Raw genomic sequence first — 21,233 nt, forward strand, 5'->3', positions numbered from 1 at the left:
TGTACATTTGATGACCATATCTTGGTCTGGCCAACTAGTTTCAGTAAAGTACCTTTTTTGTATGGTCAACATTGTCTCTGCTGTGTGAAAAAAATTAAGTCCAGTATTTGCCAGGAAAACAGTAGGTCACATAATGTTCAGATCGATCCTAAGTCATCCAGAATTACCCTTCTATTGGATTGTAAACATCCTCTTTATCTTCCTGATCTTGGACCGGCTGCTTTTCAAATCAGCAGAAAGCAATTTTGGTTTGTGGATCAACAGCTAAGTAGTATGATTTGAAAATATTTCCTCAGAACTAGGTATAACAGAACTGATTCCCTGCATACCAAGGATACCTCTAAGTTAATTTATTTTATGGGATATCTGGGAAAAGAATGTAAACTTTCTCCCTGTGACATTCACCACAGAATAATCCTTCAATGGGAAGAAAGTGGGGTAAATGCAAGGCCAAGGTTCAAATCACTTGGTAGATCTGACAGCTAACAAACTGAGAAAGAGTGCAGTATTATTTCCAAAAAGAAATCAGTGGATGTGCAGGCACTGCTGGGATATTCCTGCTCTTCTCCTCAGAGTCCTTGGGAACACGGAGGAATGAAAAAGCAAGAGGAAAGATATTGTGAGCAAAAGTAGGAGCTCCTACAGTTTTTGCTAAATATCTTGATCCTTATTACAGGTGTGTGGGGGGAGGGAATAAGAAGGGGCAATGATAAAATGTGCATCCTAATGGAAACTCTGTCCCATTTTTCCTTGTGTCATAATGTCACACAACACAAGTTTACATCAACTTGAGAAGCGCTTTTGCTTCTTTGGCTGTGACTAGCTTCCATTTATGTAGTGCCTGATTCTCTTCTGGCTCATAAGAGGTTTAACATGGCTTCTCAGGTATAAACAATCTCTGGTACTTTCACTTGTCCCAAGTCTTTCAGTATTTCTGAGAATGCAGTAGGTGGCGCCCTTCTCTCCCTAACCAAGAGAAATGACATTTTTGCATGTGAATTAGCCTGTGTAAGAGTGTCTGGTGTGGATGCAAATTAGTGCAGGACCATGTGTAAGACCCCCCCCCTGCATGGATAAAGCTATTGACCAGTGTGGATACTGCTAATGTATCCTTTAATTTGCTGTTAACCGAAAACAACCGAATGAAGGTTTTTCTGGTAGGGTCATTCGGTTTAAAGCCCACTCTTTCCCATTATGTCCTGAGTGGGAAATTCTAAATCTAATAATTTGCAAATCAAGCTCACACCGATTTGCAGGAAAAAGTTCCAGTAAGATACAATTCCCTAGCTCTGAAATTTATTTTAGAAAGCCAGTGAGAATTGCATTCAGACCAGAGATGGACAAAGCTCCTCATTGTAAGGACTTTCGTCCAGCTGGTGAGCATTTGTTTTTCCTGCCCACAGTAATTCTCCTCTCTCCTTTTCTTGCCCATGGACTAAATCAGGGATAGACCTTTTTCCTTCAGTTTTTATACAAGTATGCAAATTGGCCCTGATCATTCTTATTTTTAAAAATGAGTGCCTACTGTACCAGGGCTCAAAGTTTGAAGACAAACCCATCAGAGTTAGCAGTGATGAACAAAATAGCAGAAGTTTAAATCTTAAGCTTGACAGATTTTTGCTATCAGCAAGCTGTAGGAGAAGTGCCACATTAAATAATGCTCAGATATGAATGGGCCGATCCTGTTTTTCTCCATTTTGCAAGGCTCAAAGAAGCTTACCAAAATATTTTCTCTCATTTTCTGCTCACTTTCCTTTTTTAAGAGTTGATGAATTCCCAACTAGTTGCTTGATTGGAATCAACAGGTGATGATCTTAAAGAACAAATCCTCTATAACAGAGTTTCCCCAATGTTGGCAACTTTAAGACATGTGGACTTCAACTTCCAGAATTCCCTAGCCGGCATAGGGAATGTCCAGCTGAGGAATTCTGGGAGTTGAAGTCCACACGTCTTAAAGTTGCCGATGTTGGCAAATCCTGCTCTATAATAACTTCCTGATTTTTGGAATCACCTTTCTTATTATTTGGTCCCAGGAAACTCATCTTTGACAGTTACCAAAACCCAGAACAAACCATTACTGACAACACAGCGGGTGGGGGAGGGGGGAAATAGCAATTTAGATCTGAGTGCAGAAAAAGGACAATCAGCTTTGTTGCACAAAGTCAAGGTTAATCCACTGCATAATCAAATAAAGTACTGTTTTGGTACATGCATCAGGACCGTAAAATCCAAAGAAGCACATTTTCAACAGACAACGTTCTGATGCCACTAAGCCAGTGGGCAACTAAGTCTCCTTTATGACCAGTGGACTTCAAATCCCAAAATTCGTGACCCAGCCAGGATTTCTGTTAAGTTGAAGTCCTCAGGTCACAAAGAGGTCACAGTTGCCCACCCCCGCACTAAGCTGTCATAGATCTGAGTTTGATTTTTTTTTTGCTAGAATGATGGAAGGTAAATTGAGTAATCTAAAATACCCCGCACCTGTATATCTTCCTGTAGAATAAATCACACCAGTATATCCTGTTCGTTGCCACTTCCACATCCAAAGCAACCACATTCTTCAGCATGGGAATGATGCGAGAGTAGTCCTTTTTCACCAGGTCAATCTTGCGTACTTCGTGGCGGTTTGTGAAAACAAGGTATGGGCTCTTTCCTGCCAAGGAATTGGTAAATCATAGCTTTATAAGCAGTTTAGGATAAAGCACAGCTTTTTTAAAAAAGGCAGGTTTGGAAAATCTCAAAACTACTTTTAGAATAAAAAGGATTGGCAATGGCTGCTGTCCTGATCATCATTTCCTGGGCACGCTGCTCTAACTGACTAGTGATTTACACATTCTTTCTTCCTTGTTGGGAGAACAAGAGAGTCACTCCCACAACTGTGCACTGGAGAGGAAGAAAGCTGAGACTATTCAGCACATATGTATATTTTTAAATAAACCAGTGTGTGTGTGTGTGTGGCACACGATATGAAAATGGAATTTTTTTCCTACACATTTTTTATGGCTTGATCACTTTGATTCAGATTATAAGCCTTCTCTCCTTTGGCACTTCTCCAAAGAGAGAGATTCTGAAATCCAGCTTTCACAATTAGCATGAAATGCCCAAGGAGCTATGCTCCTTAAAATACTGGTTTTTTTTTAAAAAAAGTAAGTTCTTATAAGGATTTTATTGTTTATAAGATAGATTCCATTTGCAGAGGTATTTGCCCTTATGTTGGCTTAATCCCTGTTCAATATTAGACAGATAAAGAGGAAAATACCCATAACAAAATTAAAAGATAAAAGAAGCCAAGTCTGCCACTCCCAGCCCTACTTGTTTTTCCCCCCTGCTTTCTCCATTCTGGCATTTTGTGAAGAGCAGTAACATAAAAAAGCATTGTTGAAGGCATAATGTATGCTGTCTGCAGCACAGACAGGTACCAGAGTTTTGTTTTGCCTTGATGGTTTAAATGAAGAATAGGAATATGTGTTATGTGGAGGGAGTGAAACCTCATGAGTTGTTCTGGGTCTTGGAAAAAAACTATGACATTCTAGTTTGGGCACAGAGGCACTATGTTATTATTAATAAAGTCCTTTCTGGATCACTATTTCAGAAAATTCTAGTTTTTGTCTACCTTTATAGTTTTGTGACTTTTTTCTTTTTTATATTTAATTTTTTTAAAAAATGAAAAAGAGATAATAGCAAAAGGCAATTTGAAAAATGATATCAGAAAATGATGCTAGACGATATTTGTTCTACCCCAGGGAAAAGAAACAGGGGAAGCAGGGGAAGTTATCCAGAAGGTTGGATTCAAATCTTAAATTGCAGATGATATTCAGCCCAGGAAGCTGTGGAATTTTGGACATGGATGGGGATGAACCAGCCAAGGCTTAAACTAGATAAAATACAGTTACTATAGGCAGGGAAGATGGATTTTATAAATTGTTGATGGAGCTGTGTGATTTTCCACAGATCCACACCGAATGGAATCGAGCATCTTCTTACCTATGGCTTTGCAGTTTTTTGACAGGGTGTCCATCTCATAACCATCGTAACATTCACATTTATAGTCCCCCTTGTAGTTAATGCAGATCTGGCTACACGCATCTGGATTCTCACATTCATCTATATCTAGATTGAGAGTTTAAAATAATTGGTAATTTGACATTAAGCCATCAGATCATGGGAATCTGCAAGTATGTCTGTCTGCAATGACACATTGATTAGGCTTCTGTTTCTATGCAAATTACCTCCACACGTTTTCTTGTTCATAAGCTTGTATCCAGGAGGACATTCACATTCATAGCCAATCTTCAAGTCCTTGCAAATGTGGGAGCAACCACCATTGTTCAGGGCACATTCATTCACATCTAGAAGAGTGACATTATTTAGATTAAAACTGAATTCTGTGCATAAGACTGACATTTTAAAGTGTCCAATGGTTTCAGATATTCCCAGAAACCGCTAAAAAGTTTATTTAAATAGACATGAAAACCGTTTTTTCTTCTAAGTAGCAGTGATCTGAACTTTCTTAAGACAACTGACTCATGCAATTTTGGTCTAATTTGTATCTGAAATCTAAGTGCTCATTTGTATTGTTTGCTTTCACTTTATAGGCACAACAGTGGGACCAAGATGTTAAGTAATGAATGAGCTAAGTAAAAATCATCCAATAGTTACCCTAATGCCAACAAGCCCTAAAGATCCTAAACGGGCAAATAGAATAATTTGGCAAGAATGTTCTTCTAATGAATCAGTACTATATATATGAAAGGTTGGACTATAAAATAAGCAAGCAATAAAAATCCAGAAATGTCAACTGCTTCTGGCTCAACTTTTTCCAACTGGATGACTTCCAGATACATTAAGTTTCATTTTACTAGAATTTAGAGCCAGCATTGCAAACTGGAGACTGTTAAGAAATGTATTCCTTCACATCTAGCAGTCATCACACTGGCAAATGCTATTCTAGTGAGGGGTTAGATATCTGTTTAAAGAATCTGTTTTTATAGATGCTAATCTCTAAGAGATACAAAAAGTAGAACTGCAAATATGTGGCTAGATTAAAAAAACAACAAAATCAGAGCTTCAAAGCATAATACGTTGCCAGTCTATGTACTGATGGGAGGAAGCTTGTATTCTTCCAAGAATCCAATGGAACTGTAAATGTATCATTATATATAAAATAAGAAAAAAAATCAAAAGGGTGGATTTATCCTGATCCTGTTATCCGTAGGTCTGACTATTTGAGACTTTTTTTCCATTCTGCTGTTTGTTGCTATGCTAAAGTTATAAATATAATAATGCTTCTTGAAAAGACAAAAAAAATCAACACACTGAAATCCACACATCCATTCCTATCTATTGTTGACCAATACTAAGACCGAATGCTCCCCCAAATATTTGCAATCTATTTCATTTGAATAAAAGAACATCCTGCCTGTAATAATCGTGCACACATCTGGAAATCTGTATGAGCAGAGTTCTGATCATTAGTTCCCCAACGTCTCACACTAAAATTGAAAATGTAGTCCAATTTACCCTGGATACTGTAAATTGCCAAAGGGGTCGAAGGAAGTCATTTTAATTCTTGAAACAACCATTCACTTGCCTTTCCAATTAACCTATCCAAAGTGAGGGACAAAATGTTTTTCTTTTATTGTGGGATTTGCTGTGCAATTAAATATCTAAGTATCCTGGATTATGAAGATTTGCTGGACTAGCCCAGATATGTAACTCAGGAGAAAAACAGATGGTGCAGTTCCTTCGATTCTTTCATTTAATGGCAAAAGATGATGAGGGAAAAAAATAACTGGTAGAATACGCTGCATGAGAAAAACTTCCACAACATTTTGCAGCCAAATCTCCAATTCTGAGCAGAAAGCCCAATTCACAATGTTATTAGCAGCAGTAAATTTATTTTGCTGATTTAAAAACATGGTGGTATATTTGGGCTACTGCTTATAATTCAGACTGATCCTGTCAATAACTCTTGCTTACACCAGGCATCAGAAGCCAATTATGCCAAATGAGACTGTAATTCTCAAGACCATCTTCCATTTTAATTGGTAAGCATATCTGTTTTACATTTCCATGCCACTTCATGTCAATGGGTTTTAAGCTGCATACAGTAATAAATTGTAGTTAGAATACTGTAATCACATGGAAGATAAACTCAACAGTTAACAAAGAATAACTATTTCAGACCAAAGCCACGTCATTCTTCTCTGTAGTCTAGAATGCCAAATTTCCTAATTGTTTTACTACAACCCAGAGGGTGAATGGGCCATGCAGTGAAAGTGTACTCAGTCTGTGAAAAGGCTGGTAGTGAGAGGCATATAGCTTCAGCAAATAGTCTAGTTCCAGCAAATCACTCTATATTTTAAAGAAATGTATATTTACTGCCCCAATAGATGCAATAGCTACCATGAAACAATTTGTGATTAGCATGTCTCCAGGCAGCTGACTAGCTGTGAATGCTTTCATTAAGTTATGTATGTTTTTATCAAATTTCATCAAACACTGGGAAAAGTTAGTTTCCCTTAACATTTAAGACTACATTTCTCTGTGTTTTTCCCCCCAGTAGCAAAATAGTTGGCCATTGCCTCTTGTCAGCATGCTTTTTAGCTTCCCTGTTTATCTTGCAGAACTGTACTAGAATGTCCTGCAATCTCCCATCCAAGTATTAACCAGGTCTGGTTCTGCTTAGCTTCTAATTCCAGATGCTGCTTCCTGCTGATATTTCACTGAAAGGATTTCTGGTTTTCTGCACAGGGATATGAAGGAAGCACTGGAATTCCATCCCTGTCTCATTACCTCAATCACAAAGGTTCTTGAACAAGTGTCATTTTGAGCTCACACCATTTACTTCCTCTTTCTTCAGAAAATAGGGCTACAAGAACATTTATTTTAGCATTTAAATTTAAAGTAGAAATTCAGTATAGGGGGTGGGGAGAAAGATTCCAGATAGGTTTGATACTATTACAGAAAAGATGCCTAAAATGTATCACTCCTAAAAGACGCCATATTTGCATCAGATGAAGAGACATGCACAGCAGAATTATGTTAGGGATCCTAACACCCAAAGAGGCTCATGGGAAACAAAATAGTTTTTAAGGCTCACGGGAAACAAAATAGTTTTTAAAACATCCAAGTTCTAAACCACAAAGCTTAATTTGGCCTTTTAGTTGGCTTTATATGCACTGGGACAAAGCTGTCTGTTAGAGATTAAACTTGATTTGGGTGACAATATTATATAATGGAGTAAAAGCACCTTTAAGGAGTTAAACGGCCTAAGGGTGTGGCTGTAATTATTCCACATAAAAGAGAGTTAGATGTTACACATAGTTGTTCTTGTATATGTGTTTGATGTTAGTGTTTGGATACCTCTTGTTCTCTTGTTTGCTAACTTGATATTTATTCTCTCAAGAATCAACTGCTTGCTACAGTGTATATTGTTTTTGATATTTGTAAGCAGCTTTTGTATTTTGATACTATGTTTTTATGGACTGACTTTTATGTGCATGATACTGGATTGATATTTGGACTATTTCTTACTGTGTTTCTTTTTGTTGTCTGAGTAAAAATAAGTTATAAAACTCGTGTTAGTGCATTACTGTTTGCCTAAAAGTCCCAGTACAACTTCCGCTGTGTATTAATAATACTCTGTTAAACAAACCATTTTTTCAACAACATATTCTAACACTGTCAACTGGATTTCATTTAAACAGAATAACTAAATTAATTAATCAATATGATCAGCTCTACACCATATGCTTCATAGCTTTCCTCTCTTTCATTAAAAATGAAAACAATTTTTGGAGAGGCTACGTCTATCTCTGGGGTCACTGAAGACTGGGCATCTCTGCCTAAGATCATTTAAGACTTAAGTTAAAATATTCCATAGTGAATTTCACTCACAAACAAAATGGAACCCAGGCAAGACTTTAATACTAAGACCATAGTCTCCTATGTCAAAAATAGTTCAATTTTTGAAATGCTTTCAAAGGCAGCCAAACCACAGAGTTTGATGCAATAGTTTAATCTACAGGTTCCTTTAACAATATGATGCAAAATCAAGATCACTCTCCTTCAAAGTACACTAAACTTGATAAAAAGAATTTTGAGACCTCAGCCACTGGTTTTCCAGATTCAAGCTTGTCTAGATTTAGTTTCAGTCACTTCAAATTTATTCAGTCCAGACTGATCTATTTGAAAGAATATATGCTTCCGAAAGATGTTGAGATCTTGGCAAAGAACCGGAATTATGGGAATTGTGGTTCTACAACTTTTGAAAGCACATAAGTTATGCACACCTATACTAGGGTAAACCTCATAATTAGCCTAAAAATGCAGTCATGCCACATGTGCATGCAATGTGGGCATAGAATAAAAAGACATAAAATATAACCAAGGTACTGTATAATTTGATACATCTCTTCATTACTGATGCTATGGAAATTATAAGAACTTCTAAAATGCCACAAAATAACAGGCAATAAAATTTCAGCAGTATAAAAAGCCCCAGTGTTAAAATTCAAATGAATTAAATATATCCTCTTCAACTGAGCACAGAAGCAAAAGAAAGGCTTAGATCCTTTTAATGATCAAGAATTCATCACCACCGTATAAACCAAGGAATAATTTGTTATAGTTCTTCATTACTGATGCTATGGAAATTATAAGGAGCTCTAAAATGCCACATAATAGCAGGCAATAAAACTTCAGCAGTATAAACAGCTCCTGTGTTAAAATTCAGATGAATTAAATATATCCTCTTCAACTGAGAACAGAACCAAAAGAATAGACTTAGATCTTTTTAATGATCAAGAACATATTAATCAGGGCCAACAGTTTCATTATATTCACCATCGGCTAAAACAAATGTATTTCATCTTACAGGGATAGGATCTTATACTTCTTATACAATAAAGGAATGCATTGTGCTAATTAATGACCAGGCATCAATTTTTTATTTTATTTTAATTCCATTTATATCCCGCCTTTCTCCGAAGACTCAGGGCGGCTTACAAGCTTAGCAGTAAAATAAAATAAAATTTTAAAAAAGCATGTCAGAAGGAAATGTTTTTGATAGGTGTTATTTAGTTCAAGCTTCTTTAATTATGTAATTAGGAATCTGGTATTTTAGAATAAGCCCCCCAAGTCATGTATACTCAAAAGACACGCTTTAATGACTTTTCTCTGTATATTATTACTTGTAATATTTTTATTGACCCAGGAGCAGATTGCCTATAGACAGAGACTTTGTATGGATAAGGATGATAGTCATATAAGTGTATTAGAAACACACACACACACACACACACACACACACACACACTGTAATGTTTTTGCTAGTTTAAAAGCAATAGCATGATTAAAGATTTTTTAAGGTTTTTCTAAGGAACTGCCTACATAGTTTTCTTTCATGGAAGAGTATCATCTGAAGCTTTTCCATGAATGTTACTTTCCTCCTTAGGAACATACTGAATCCTGGAATTTCTGCTAATAGTGTGTTTTTCATGGCCCCATTTAAGCACTTATGAAGAATGCCATCCATTTCCTTTGACACAAAAGGCAGGTGGGTTTCCTGTACCTGGATGTACATAGTTAAGGCCACATGACTGCCTATTAATACAGATGCCTGCCTTGGATGGCCCTCAGAGACTCTGTGTAAATAATGCCTCTGAATTTATTATCTATACACGTGTAATTTCTGTGAGGAAGAGCGGAGGAGTCATGGACCTGTGTTTCTCCACTCCTGAAATGGGCCATTTTTCATCATGCATTTTTGAAGGACAAACGATAAAAGAAATGGTCTATCTTGATTAAGCCCCTAAACTTTCTTTGCAATTCACAAGAACCACCAAAAAGAATAATTAGCATCATCAGGAGACTGAATACGGAGAATTTTCTGTTCTGTGATGGGATGAAATCTCTCTCTCTCTTTTTTTTTTTTGCAATCAGCCCAGGATTCGTGACATTTAAGATGATGCGGAATATCACCTGGAATATGCAAAACCTAAAATCCCAAGAATCAAATCTTAGTTCCATTTTCTCCATCCACTAGTCACAAAGACAAGATAAGCAGAAGAACTAAAGGAGAACGATAATAGTGGTTGAGGCTCCTCTTTCTGGTAGTGCTAAACATATGAGCATGGAAGAGATTGTTAAAGATGGAGGAAGAAATAAGAAGGTACTGTACCACAAACTTTTAGAGGCTCATCGGACCAGTCCCTGCAGTCCCTGTGTGAGTCGCACACCTTGACTTCCTCTATGCACTCTCCACTTTTACACTGAAATTTGGTGGGACTCTCGCATGCCGCTTCTGTTAGGTCAGGCAAGGAAGGAAAAGCAGCTGAAGTTAGATTAGGTACATGGACATGAAGATGCATTATGATTCAAGAATGTAATTAGAAAAAAATGAGATATGGTTTTAGTGGCAGGATATTGAGATGTGACCAGGGACACGGTAGCTCAGTGGGTTAGGACGCTGAGCTTGTCGATCAGAATGTCGGTTTATTAGAGAACATCCTGATCAGATTGCCTTTGGGAAGTTTATGACTAACCACACCAAGTAAAGCAATATTTGCAAATGACCAAGATCAGTCATTCAGTAAAAATGCCCATAACACAGTCTCAAAATTTTCTTAAGAACCCCCTAACCCTAGAAAAAAAGGGACGCGGTGGCTCAGTGGGTTAGGAAGCTGAGCTTGTCGATCAGAATGCCGGCAGTTTGGTGGGTCAAATCCCGAGTGCCATGTAGCAGAGTGAGCGCCTGTTACTCGTCCCAGCTTCTGCCAACCTAGCAGTTCGAAAGCACGTGAAAATGCAAGTAGAAAAATAGGGACCACTACGGTGGGAAGGTAACAGCATTCCGTGTGCCTTTGGCATCTAGTCATGCCGGCCACATGACCACAGAGATGTCTTCGGACAAGCGCTGGCTCTTCGGCTTTGAAACGGAGATGAGCACCGGCCCCTAGAGTCGGAAACGGCTAGCACGCATGTGCGGGGGAACCTTTACCTTTTTATTTAGATGCGATGGATGAGAACAAAGCCTGCTCATCAGTGTCACTGATGAGGCCTCACTGCTGGAATACACTAAACAGCAGAGTATACTAAGATGAACAGGGGATTTGCTTCTGGGGAATGGAGGACTCCCTGGCATCCAAGCACTTTCTAACAGTGTTTTCTGCTACACCCCAAGCCAGCAGACTTATCCCATCTAGCATATCTACCATGAACACAGCCAGCTTCATCACTGTTGTCAGGGCAATCATGCACTTTGTTGCACTGTTTAACTCCATGGATACAGGTCCCATCACCACACTGGAATTCATCAGGGCTGCAGGTCACCAAGGCTTAAAAACAAAAAGGAAAACAAAAGCACCATCACCACCTGTTGCGTTCTTTTCACGGGGTTTCTAATTGTCAGTAATTCTAAAGTTCTAGGGGTATCCAACGGTCCTACATTGGATTTGTTATATGCTGCCCAGAGTCACTTTCCGTGCAATGGGTGCTCATCGGAATTTGACAGATAAATAAATAAATTGGAGTTTGGAATCATTTCCCAATTCAACATGGCATAAAAGAGGTGGAAGAATATTGTCTGCTTTCATTTTCAAGTGGTTTGTTCTTAAAGATAAGTCAGCTATCATGGTTAATATGGATTTAAAAATCCAAGGTTTAACATTCGTGGTTCATTGTGAATATTTTCCTAACAACTACAAGTTTTCTGCAGTTCTCCTAGTTCTTTCTTGTCACCCCACACCATTCATTTGCTGAACAAGAATAATATTGTAATTTCATTGCAGATGTTTAATTCTTTTATAACTTTATAGAGATTAGGGAAAAGGCTATTTGCTAAAGCATTACGTTGAAACTTTAATAGTTTGAAATATTATAGTATAATAAAATGATAACAAATTGTTAAATTATTTCAGGCAAGAATAAAATGAAAAGATTACATCCATTTATGAGGGGAACACACCTGGAAGAACATAATGGGAGGCTTCCAGAAATAATAACGGACTCTTAGCAATTAAGAAGCAATTAAGGCAGATAGAGAAGGGGGAGGTAAAAATTACATCTTTTTTATTGAAAAGTTTTACAAAATTTAATAATAAAACCCCCCCTCCCCATCAGCCCTCCCCCCTTCCCTCCCCCCCAGACTTCCCAAAGCAGAATACAGGGTATTATATATAACAATCTTATGCAAACATATGCTAAATATCTATTAAAACATTAACAAACCTTCCACTCTTTAACTCCCTTATAACAAAACTAAAATTATTATGATAACACATCTATAATTATTAAAAATTATTCATAAACTATTTGAAATTTTTTAGTCCCATATTTGTTTTGAATATAATCAATCCATCTTTTCCATTCCAAAATATATTTTTCTTGTGATTGTTCTTTCAAATACGCTGAAACTTTTGCCATTTTAGCCACATCCATCACCTTAAGTGTCCATTGTTCTATTGTAGGTAAATCTTTCTTCCAATGTTGCGCCACCAAAAGTCTAGCTGCCGTTATTAAATGTAACATTAATTTGGTTTCTGTATTACATCTTGATGTTTAAACATTCTGATGCTTTAAGTTCCATTCAACCTTGCCTGATCTTAAAAAGCTAAGCAGGCTTGGACTTGGCTAGTATATAGTTGGGACTTCACCAGAAAAATCTCAGGAAGCCATCCTAAACTGGAAAGCAAAATGTCCTCTCGAAGAGTGACACCATTTCGGTATTATTGCTAAGAAAATTATTACATGGCTGCTTTCTTTAAACCAGCAGCTTGACTCAAAAGTGATCTTACCTTTATTTAATCTCCGTATCCAACTCCCGAACAATAAACGGCTATTGTTAGCCCACTTATATTGCTACTTGCTAACAATTTTTAAATCCACCTAAAGCTTTTTGAGAAAGCACAAAGCGCGTCAAGGCCGAGTGTCACTGTCGACAACAGTTGCAGAACCACAGCAAAAATGCCTCTCTGGAATCATGTATTTTCCCCTTGGAGTGCCCTATCCTTACTTTAAATGACAGAAAATCACTGTCAAAGAGTAGCTCAAGCAATATGACACAGACACTAATTCAGATGATCCAAGAAGATTGTGACAGAATCTCCTCAGCAATTTTACTGTCAGGAGGAACAGAAATTATGGCATCTTGGACACAAGAAGAATAGACTGTCATATGTCCAGCAAGTATTGAAGATATGATAAACACACTGAAATATAAATACAATTAGACTATAAATTACAGGCATTCAAAATCACTGTAGTGAACCATATGTTGGCAAACAGAGTATCTACATAATGCTAACCTCCCCCCAAAGAGTAAACATATAGAAGTCAATTCACAGATCACTGCGTAAGTTAAAAAGCACATTTGTAAATAGTAGCAAGGATTTTATTTTATGCACCATGTCAACCCCTTCGAGAAAGAACTTTCTGAACGTCTCCTATCGGGAGCTTTTTTTTTGAGAATTAGTGAAGTGCAACAAGAGGCACTAAACTAGACATTGTTCTGAATGGTAAATTCAGGAATTGCTCTTTTCTCCTTGGGTTTCAGGTGGAATACCAACTGCCAAGTTATAGCTCACTTCAATTTAAATCATTTTAATTTCATTAAAGTTCATGGGATTGAGCTCGTTTAATGAAAAATAAGCAGTCTAGGTAATTAGAAAATTAAGCCTTGGAATTCATGGAATCAGTCTTGGCTTCATTTATGCATGAGAGTCTTCTAACATAATACTGTATTAGCAAACTATTTGGCTGGTTCATGGAAAGCCATTAACATCAGAGATAAAGCCTCTGCTTATTAATAACTGCATACTGAAATGGAGTCAAACTAGACAGTATTTGATACCATGTTAGAATATTAAATGTGAATACAGAAGATAAAGTTGGAAACACAATATACACATATGGATGGATGGAAAAGTAAGGTCTTTGCTCATAATAACACAATAAGAAAAAGTCATGATCAGGCCTTATAATCTACATAAAGATAACAGTAATGATAAAGTCTCCTTTGAGTCAAGTTAGACTCCTGATGCCTTTATAGAACCTAACCATTAAACTGCTTACTACATCAGTACTACAGATAGACCTCGACTTACAACCAATTGTTTAGTGACCTTTCAAAGCTACCATGGCCCAAAAAAAGTGGGCCTACGGTCACGAGATCAACATTTGGCCACTTAGCAACTGGCTCATAATTTATGATGGGTTGCAGTGTTCTGAGGTCACGTGGTCAACTTTTGTAACCGTCTGGCAACCAAAGTCATCAGGGAAACCAGATTCACTTATCAATTGTGTTACTAAACAACTGCAGTGATCCATTTAAAAATGGTGGCAACGAAGGTTGTAAAATGGGGCAAAACTCACTTAACAACTGTCTTGTTTAGCAACAGAAATGTTGGGCTCAGTTGTGGTTGTAAGTTAAAGACTATCTGTATACACACATGTGGAACATCCCATCCTAAGAATTGCATGGGTGCCTGCAGAACAAATGGAAACAGGAAGATATACCTGGAAAGGAAAGGTTTTAGGGATCAGCTGTGTTCATCAGGCAAAATTGCCTCATTGCACATTTGGTGCTGCCTTTGATAATCTGTACTTCACTAACTCCATTAGTATTGATTATTCAGCAATCTTTGTTTCTCAAAGCATATACTGAAGCATGCTTTATATCAGAATTGTTTTCATATTTCAATAATATAAAGGTATTCCTAAAGATATTTTAGGTTTTATAATGGGTTGCTTATTCTGAGTCTTTCTGGAATCCCTTTGGATCCCTGAGCAGGAGATACCAGGAACCGAAATTAGAACTATATCTGCAAATTATCTACGCACCAAAATCCTCTGAAAAGGTTTAAATAAATATAAACTATATAAATATAAAAATATAAATATGCATACACACAAAAATCAAGACATCAGCCACTAGGTGTTTTTCCCCCCAAACACATATTCTAATTTGTTTCTTTGTTCATCTGCTGTTCTCTGTTTTTGTTCATTTGCCAAAGCATTTTTATTTGTTTTCAGCACTAAAATGGAGTCCTCATTTTAGTTTCTTCCCTCAAAATCAACTTATGACAACAGTTGACAAATGTAGCCTTGAAACAGATTTTAAATTTAGGACACATTTCATTTATATATGAGATACTGCAGTTTGGAGCTGAGTACAAATAAAAGTAAGTTGATCATTTTAAGTTCTTTGCCAAAAAGAGGAACTAGGAACTCAAAAAATTAAAAAGCTTATCACAGATATACAAACAATGATCTAATGTAGATACAGCAGTTCAGACATGTTTGTTGGACTAAGAATGGACTAGTCCCTAGGGGACCCAGCTCTCTAATCTTCCTTCCCTCTTTACCTCATGTCAATTCAATGCTTTCTAGTTAGTTGAACCACAATTTCCCATGATGCCTGAACCTGAGAAGCCTGGTTTGAGTATTCCCTACAAAACAAAATATCAGATTCAGAAACTGTGCTTTAATCTTTCTGACTCTATGAAGAGCTCAAACAGTTTCCCAGAGAAATGTCACTGAAAATCATGCTTCGGTAAATCAGGATGGATTGAAATAAATCATGCAAGAGAAGAAACTTCCAAGCATATAAAGCTTGTTCCTGGGCCTGTACTGAAATTTACTCTGAGTGGGGCTGGTACTAAAAGACTGTCAAAATGCCACATGTTGGATAAGCCACTATCTTGTACAGGTAATTCTTGAGTTATGACCACAATTGACCCCAAAATTTCTGTTGCTAAGTGAAAACTTGTTAAGCGAATCACTGCAGTCGTTAAATAAATAACATGGTTGTTAATTGAATCTGGTTTCTTCATTCACTTTGCCTGCCAGAAGGTTGCAAAAGGTGATCATATGACCCTAAGCCACTGCAAAATAAAAAAAATAGCAGGAGAAAAATAAAACAGAAGGGAAGACTAGAATTAGGTAAGACTAGCCAAAGTAAAAAAGTAAAAAGTAAAAAGGGACGCGGTGGCTCAGTGGGTTAGGACGCTGAGCTTGTCAATCAGAAGGTCAGCAGTTTGGCGGGTCGAATCCCGAGTGCCGCATAACAAAGTGAGCGCCTGTTACTCGTCCCAGCTTCTACCAACCTAGCAGTTTGAAAGCATGTAAAAATGCAAGTAGAAAAATAGGGACCACTACGGTGGCAAGGTAACAGCGTTCCGTGCGCCTTTGGCATCTAGTCACGCCGGCCACATGACCACGGAGACGTCCTCGGACAAGCGCTGGCTCTTCGGCTTTGAAACGGAGATGAGCACCGGCCCCTAGAGTCGGAAATGACTAGCATGCATGTGTGGGGGAACCTTTACCTTTACCTTAGCCAAAGTAATCCATAAAGGAATAAAAAAACAAGACAAACAGTAGTAATCCATAAGGTAAATTTTAAATTGGGGAACAGGAATTTCCTTCTGTATCTGACAACTTAACGTATTTGCCCAATTTATATGATTTTTATTAATTCTCAATAATTTTGTAAATAAATTGCACAAGGCTTTCTTGGCAAATTAAAAAGATTCAGTCCTCAAGCAAAAATTGTGCACCAGGCAGCTGTTTTTCAGCCACCCTGCTTATGCATAGCTTTGTATAAATATTTCATTTCCATGTTGCATTTATAAATATTTCAGTGAAACATTTTCTCAATTTCTGTCTGTCTGTCTCTTAAGCCTTGGGTGAATGACTAGCTTAAAGTACTTAGCACCTAAAAATGGATGAAACATTGTATGAAGAGAAATGTAATATTCAATAGCTCAGGGCCCATATGAACTTGAATATTTACAGAAGAGGACCTTCAATTTTTGGCACACAAAGCTACTCAAGCTGCAGATACAAGCATTTTTCCTTACAATTTAAAATGAGACACAGATAGGAATACAAACTAGATATACCTTTTTACAGAAAACAACTGTAAAATCAACTAGTAAGTCAAATGGACCTATTTGTTAACGCTGCTAACATTGGATGTTCTTGCTTTGACAACAGATGAAAATGCAGCCATTTTCTCTATGCTTTTAGAATTAGTTGGTACTGGGAGGGGGGAATTGGAATGAGAGTTCAGTTAGTCATAATAATAATAACTCTGCTGTGGGAATCCAAGGACAAACTGGGTCCAGAGCTGATAATTTTGGCGGGCTGGAGAGCTGGGGAGAGAGCCCATGCTTCAAGCTAATTGGGGAATGTGATTTATGACTGTTTATTGGGGGTGGGAATTGTACTCTGTTACTTTGTATCCAGGGGAGAGGAATTTAGTTTTTGGGTTCAACTATGTTCAACTTTTATGTAGAAGTAAAAGATTCTTTAAGGAAAACAATACCTTGAAGCTCTTTTGCAAGGTTTTATCTGTCGGAACCATGACACTATTATTAATTACTCAGTTCTAGATACAATGTAGAATCAATATACAATATTAGCAACTAGCAAGTGCTTAATTTAAACAAAAAATGGTATCAGTGTTCTATTTAGGATTAATATTGTTTTAAAGAACAATCTTGATTGTCAGGCACTTCAACTATATAATCTTGTTATTAATCTGGGCAATTGGGAACAAAGACCTAACTAACCAGATACGACATCTCAGAGGTGGAGTTATAACTTCTTGCAAAATTAAAGATGTTCGCAAGTTCTGCAGCTCTGAGGACTCTCACACAGAATTGAAATACAAAGGCCTTCTCATCAGGATCAACTGCGATGGATGGACCCCCTTCTCCAAAGACAGTTCAAAATTTTGGACACTTACAACAATCTTGTTCATCTGACTTGTCTTTGCAGTCCTCGTCTCCGTCGCATTTCCAGTTCAAATGGATACATTCCCCATTGCCACACTGGAACTCGTGTGCTGCACAGGTGCTTGTGATCTGTGGTTTGAGTTTGTACCCGCACTTCTCCATGGACTCATCTGAGAGGTCCTCACAATCAGGCTGTTTGTCACAGACCCAAATCTGCGGGATGCACAGGCTATTGTTGCACTGGAACTCACTGGGGTTGCATGTGAACGGAGGGCACTTCCTCTCATCACTGCCATCGCCACAGTCATCATCACCGTCACAGACAAAGATGGTGGCTATGCAGGTCTTGTTGCTGCACTGGAATTCACTTGAAGAACACACTTTGGGGGGAAAAAAACCACAAAATATGTAAGGGTTAGCTCAAGCTTACCTATTCAACTTTTTTATTTCATATTTTAAATCTTCAAAAAGTTATCCTGCTCCTACATATCTTTTCCCTACAGCCCTGGAAAGCAATGCTTGTACATTTGTATTCTTTTAATACCGTTCCAGCCTGATCCTTCCATTTGTTGCTCATTGGAAAAAAGCAATCAAAACCTTCTTCCTTTTTTATTTCATATTTTAAATCTTCAAAAAGTTATCCTGCTCCTACATATCTTTTCCCTACAGCCCTGGAAAGCAATGCTTGTACATTTGTATTCTTTTAATACCATTCCAGCCTGATCCTTCCATTTGTTGCTCATTGGAAAAAAGCAATCAAAACCTTCTTGCTCTTTTAGCCATCTGTTCGTGTTTTAGGATGCCGATTGGTCCATGCGATGCTTCTCCCCTCTGTCCTTCATCTCTGCTCCTGTTTCATAGCAACTGAAAGTACCATTCCTGTGTGGCCTGTCAACTTTTGGTCAGGGTAAACGTTATGTGGAAAATATAACAGATACTTACTTTTACTTGGTTCATAAATGAATAAGAGTTTATAAAAAAACCCTACTGATCAAATGGAAGTCCTACATTTTGTTCCTAGTGCTGCCTATGGTAAGCTCATAAACAGAACATGAGGTAAAAAGCACCCTTATATCTGCGATTTCCCCACTGGTATGCAGAGGCATACAATCTCTGGCCTTGCATTTAATTCAGGTAGTCCTCAAGTTTCAACCACAATAGAGTTTGCAATTTTGGTTGTAAGTTGTAGAGTGCGCACATTTAGGTACCATATGATGGGATTCTATCATTTTTATGACAGACTTAAAGTGTGTCACCACACGTGGTCATTAAGCGAATCATTTTTTATTTTATTTTGCCAGAATGTGACAAAAACGGCTGGAAACTGTCAAAAAATGTCAGGTATGGTGGCCACATGACTGTTGGGTGCTGTCACCAGTAGTAAATGCAAGCTGGTTGCCAAATGCCTGGAATATGAAAACATGACCAAGGGGGGAGAGGCGCCAGCAGTTACAACTTCAAGGACATGTCATAAGTAGCTATTTTCAAGTCCACCATAATTTTGAACAATCGTTAAACAATTGGTCTGTGCCTGTAGCCATATTTAGTAACAACCATCTATAATTAGACCAACAGATCATTCTGCCCAATTATTTTTTCACACTGTGTATGTATCTATATACAGATTCATCCATAATTCCTCCTGCCTTGTTTCCCTTTTATATATCTATTCCAGCTTTAAATATTTGATACCAGAATTATATGCTTTCTTCTAAGTTTGCTTTCCCTTAATATTACTGAGAAGTTCAACCATGCTGATTGGTTTGCACTTATGTTAGTATTCCCTGCACATTATTTGACAAGAAAGGCAGAAAAGAATAAAGGTTCATCTGTTATCTGAAGTTTAGGATTTGTACATTTTACACTCACTTCCATATTACAAAATTGGCATAAGAACAATTTTATATATTACTATCTTTTTCTTTCATAATTTATTATTTTAATAGTATTATGCATCTCACTTTGAATGGGGAGAGTTGAGAATGCTGCAGTTTAATAAAATTTACAATTTGTAATCCCAGCCCATTCCTTGATATACCAAAGGAGGATATAAATGACTCGAAGGACTATTTGCAGCATGTACATGAAGAAGATGCTTTGGAATTAAGACTTTGTGGCCAGATAAATTGACTTTTGCATTACATTAGGCAAGTAAAAGCAGAGAAACTCAAGAACCATCAGCGATCTAAGTATAAGGAAGCATAAGGAACAATTTTAAAAAACCTCCATAATCCTTGCAAAGGACAAATTCAATTCATTACCCATCATTTGTAAACATTTAATTAAGGTATAACAAGTTCATCTATTTCTCTCATTTCGTTTAGTGGTTAAAGCATTGGTCTACAAACTGCTGCTAAGTTCTATGAAAGTTTATCTTGAAAGATTGATCCATTCTTGAAATAGCATAAACCTAATCTGATAATTAGGGGACACAGAGGCTCAGTGGGTTAGGACACTAAGCCTGTCGATCAGGAGGTCGGCAGTTTGGCGGGTCGAATCCTGAGTGCCGTGTAACAGAGTGAGCACCTGTTACTCATTGCAGCTTCTGCCAACCTAGCAGTTCGAAGGCACGTAAAAATACAAGCAGAAAAATAGGGACCACTACGGTGGGAAGGTAACAGCGTTCCGTGTGCCTTTGGCGTCCAGTCATGCCGGCCACATGACCACGGAGACATCCTCGGACAAGCACTGGCTCTTTGGCTTTGAAACGGAGATGAGCACCGGCCCCTAGAGTTGGAAATGACTAGCACCCATGTGCGGGGGAACCTTTACCTTAATCTGATATTTCATAGTGACTTACCATGATTACTCCTGCTTAGCAGTCTCTAAGAAACACAGTCTTTGTAAAATAAAAAAGCCAAGAATTCAAAGGAAGGTACCCCAGGGTTAAGCTATTGGTTCCTTTTCTCTACTTCCTATATTTAACTCATCCCAAACAATCACTTCTTTATTCTAACCTAAACAGTGTAAACTGTTTCTGAAGTCTATCATTCAACATAACAGTCCTTGACAGTCACTACCAATTCAAAGCCACTACAGCACTAATGTCAAGTAAATATCATTTTACCTCTGTAGGTTTCTAAAAGTATTACATATTTGCTTATTCAAAAATGCTGTGCTAAAATCTAAGAACATTTCTTTCCTCATTAAAGAAGTAGTTTAAAAACCATTTTCTCAGAATGCTAGAAAATTTCTTTAGAAGTCTCTCTTTTTGGGAGGCAGGATTATTTTGGTATTGTAGTAATATAATATTCACACACTTTCTAACTAAGTGTATGAATACCATACTCTTTCCACGAAGGCTACATCAAAATCATTTTACTTCAACAGCAAATATTTCATTAAATGGAATAAGAACGGATTCCCAAAAAATGTAGACTTGTTCTGCTTGACATTTCTTTTTGCAGGCTTAATGCCAGTTCTTGTAGCTTTAGTGAAAGACCCTTTGGGATTCTTTACTGTCACTTTAATGTTTTAACCTCACTAAGTAATATT

At 37.5% G+C, this 21,233-nt stretch overlaps 1 protein-coding gene across 1 annotated transcript in view; it reads right to left on the bottom strand.

Moving 5' to 3' along the window:
• Nucleotides 1–21,233, bottom strand: part of LRP8 (LDL receptor related protein 8) — a 218,706-nt gene that overhangs the window by 15,171 nt on the left and 182,302 nt on the right. The window contains 6 exon segments of the mRNA XM_083357677.1: nucleotides 2,482–2,653; nucleotides 3,985–4,110; nucleotides 4,230–4,349; nucleotides 10,184–10,306; nucleotides 11,217–11,339; nucleotides 17,750–18,118. Coding sequence (XP_083213803.1) covers nucleotides 2,482–2,653; nucleotides 3,985–4,110; nucleotides 4,230–4,349; nucleotides 10,184–10,306; nucleotides 11,217–11,339; nucleotides 17,750–18,118 — 1,033 coding nt within the window.

The sequence above is a fragment of the Vipera ursinii genome, assembly GCF_947247035.1.
Source record: "Vipera ursinii genome assembly, chromosome: 3".
NCBI classification, from domain to species: Eukaryota; Metazoa; Chordata; class Lepidosauria; order Squamata; family Viperidae; genus Vipera; species Vipera ursinii.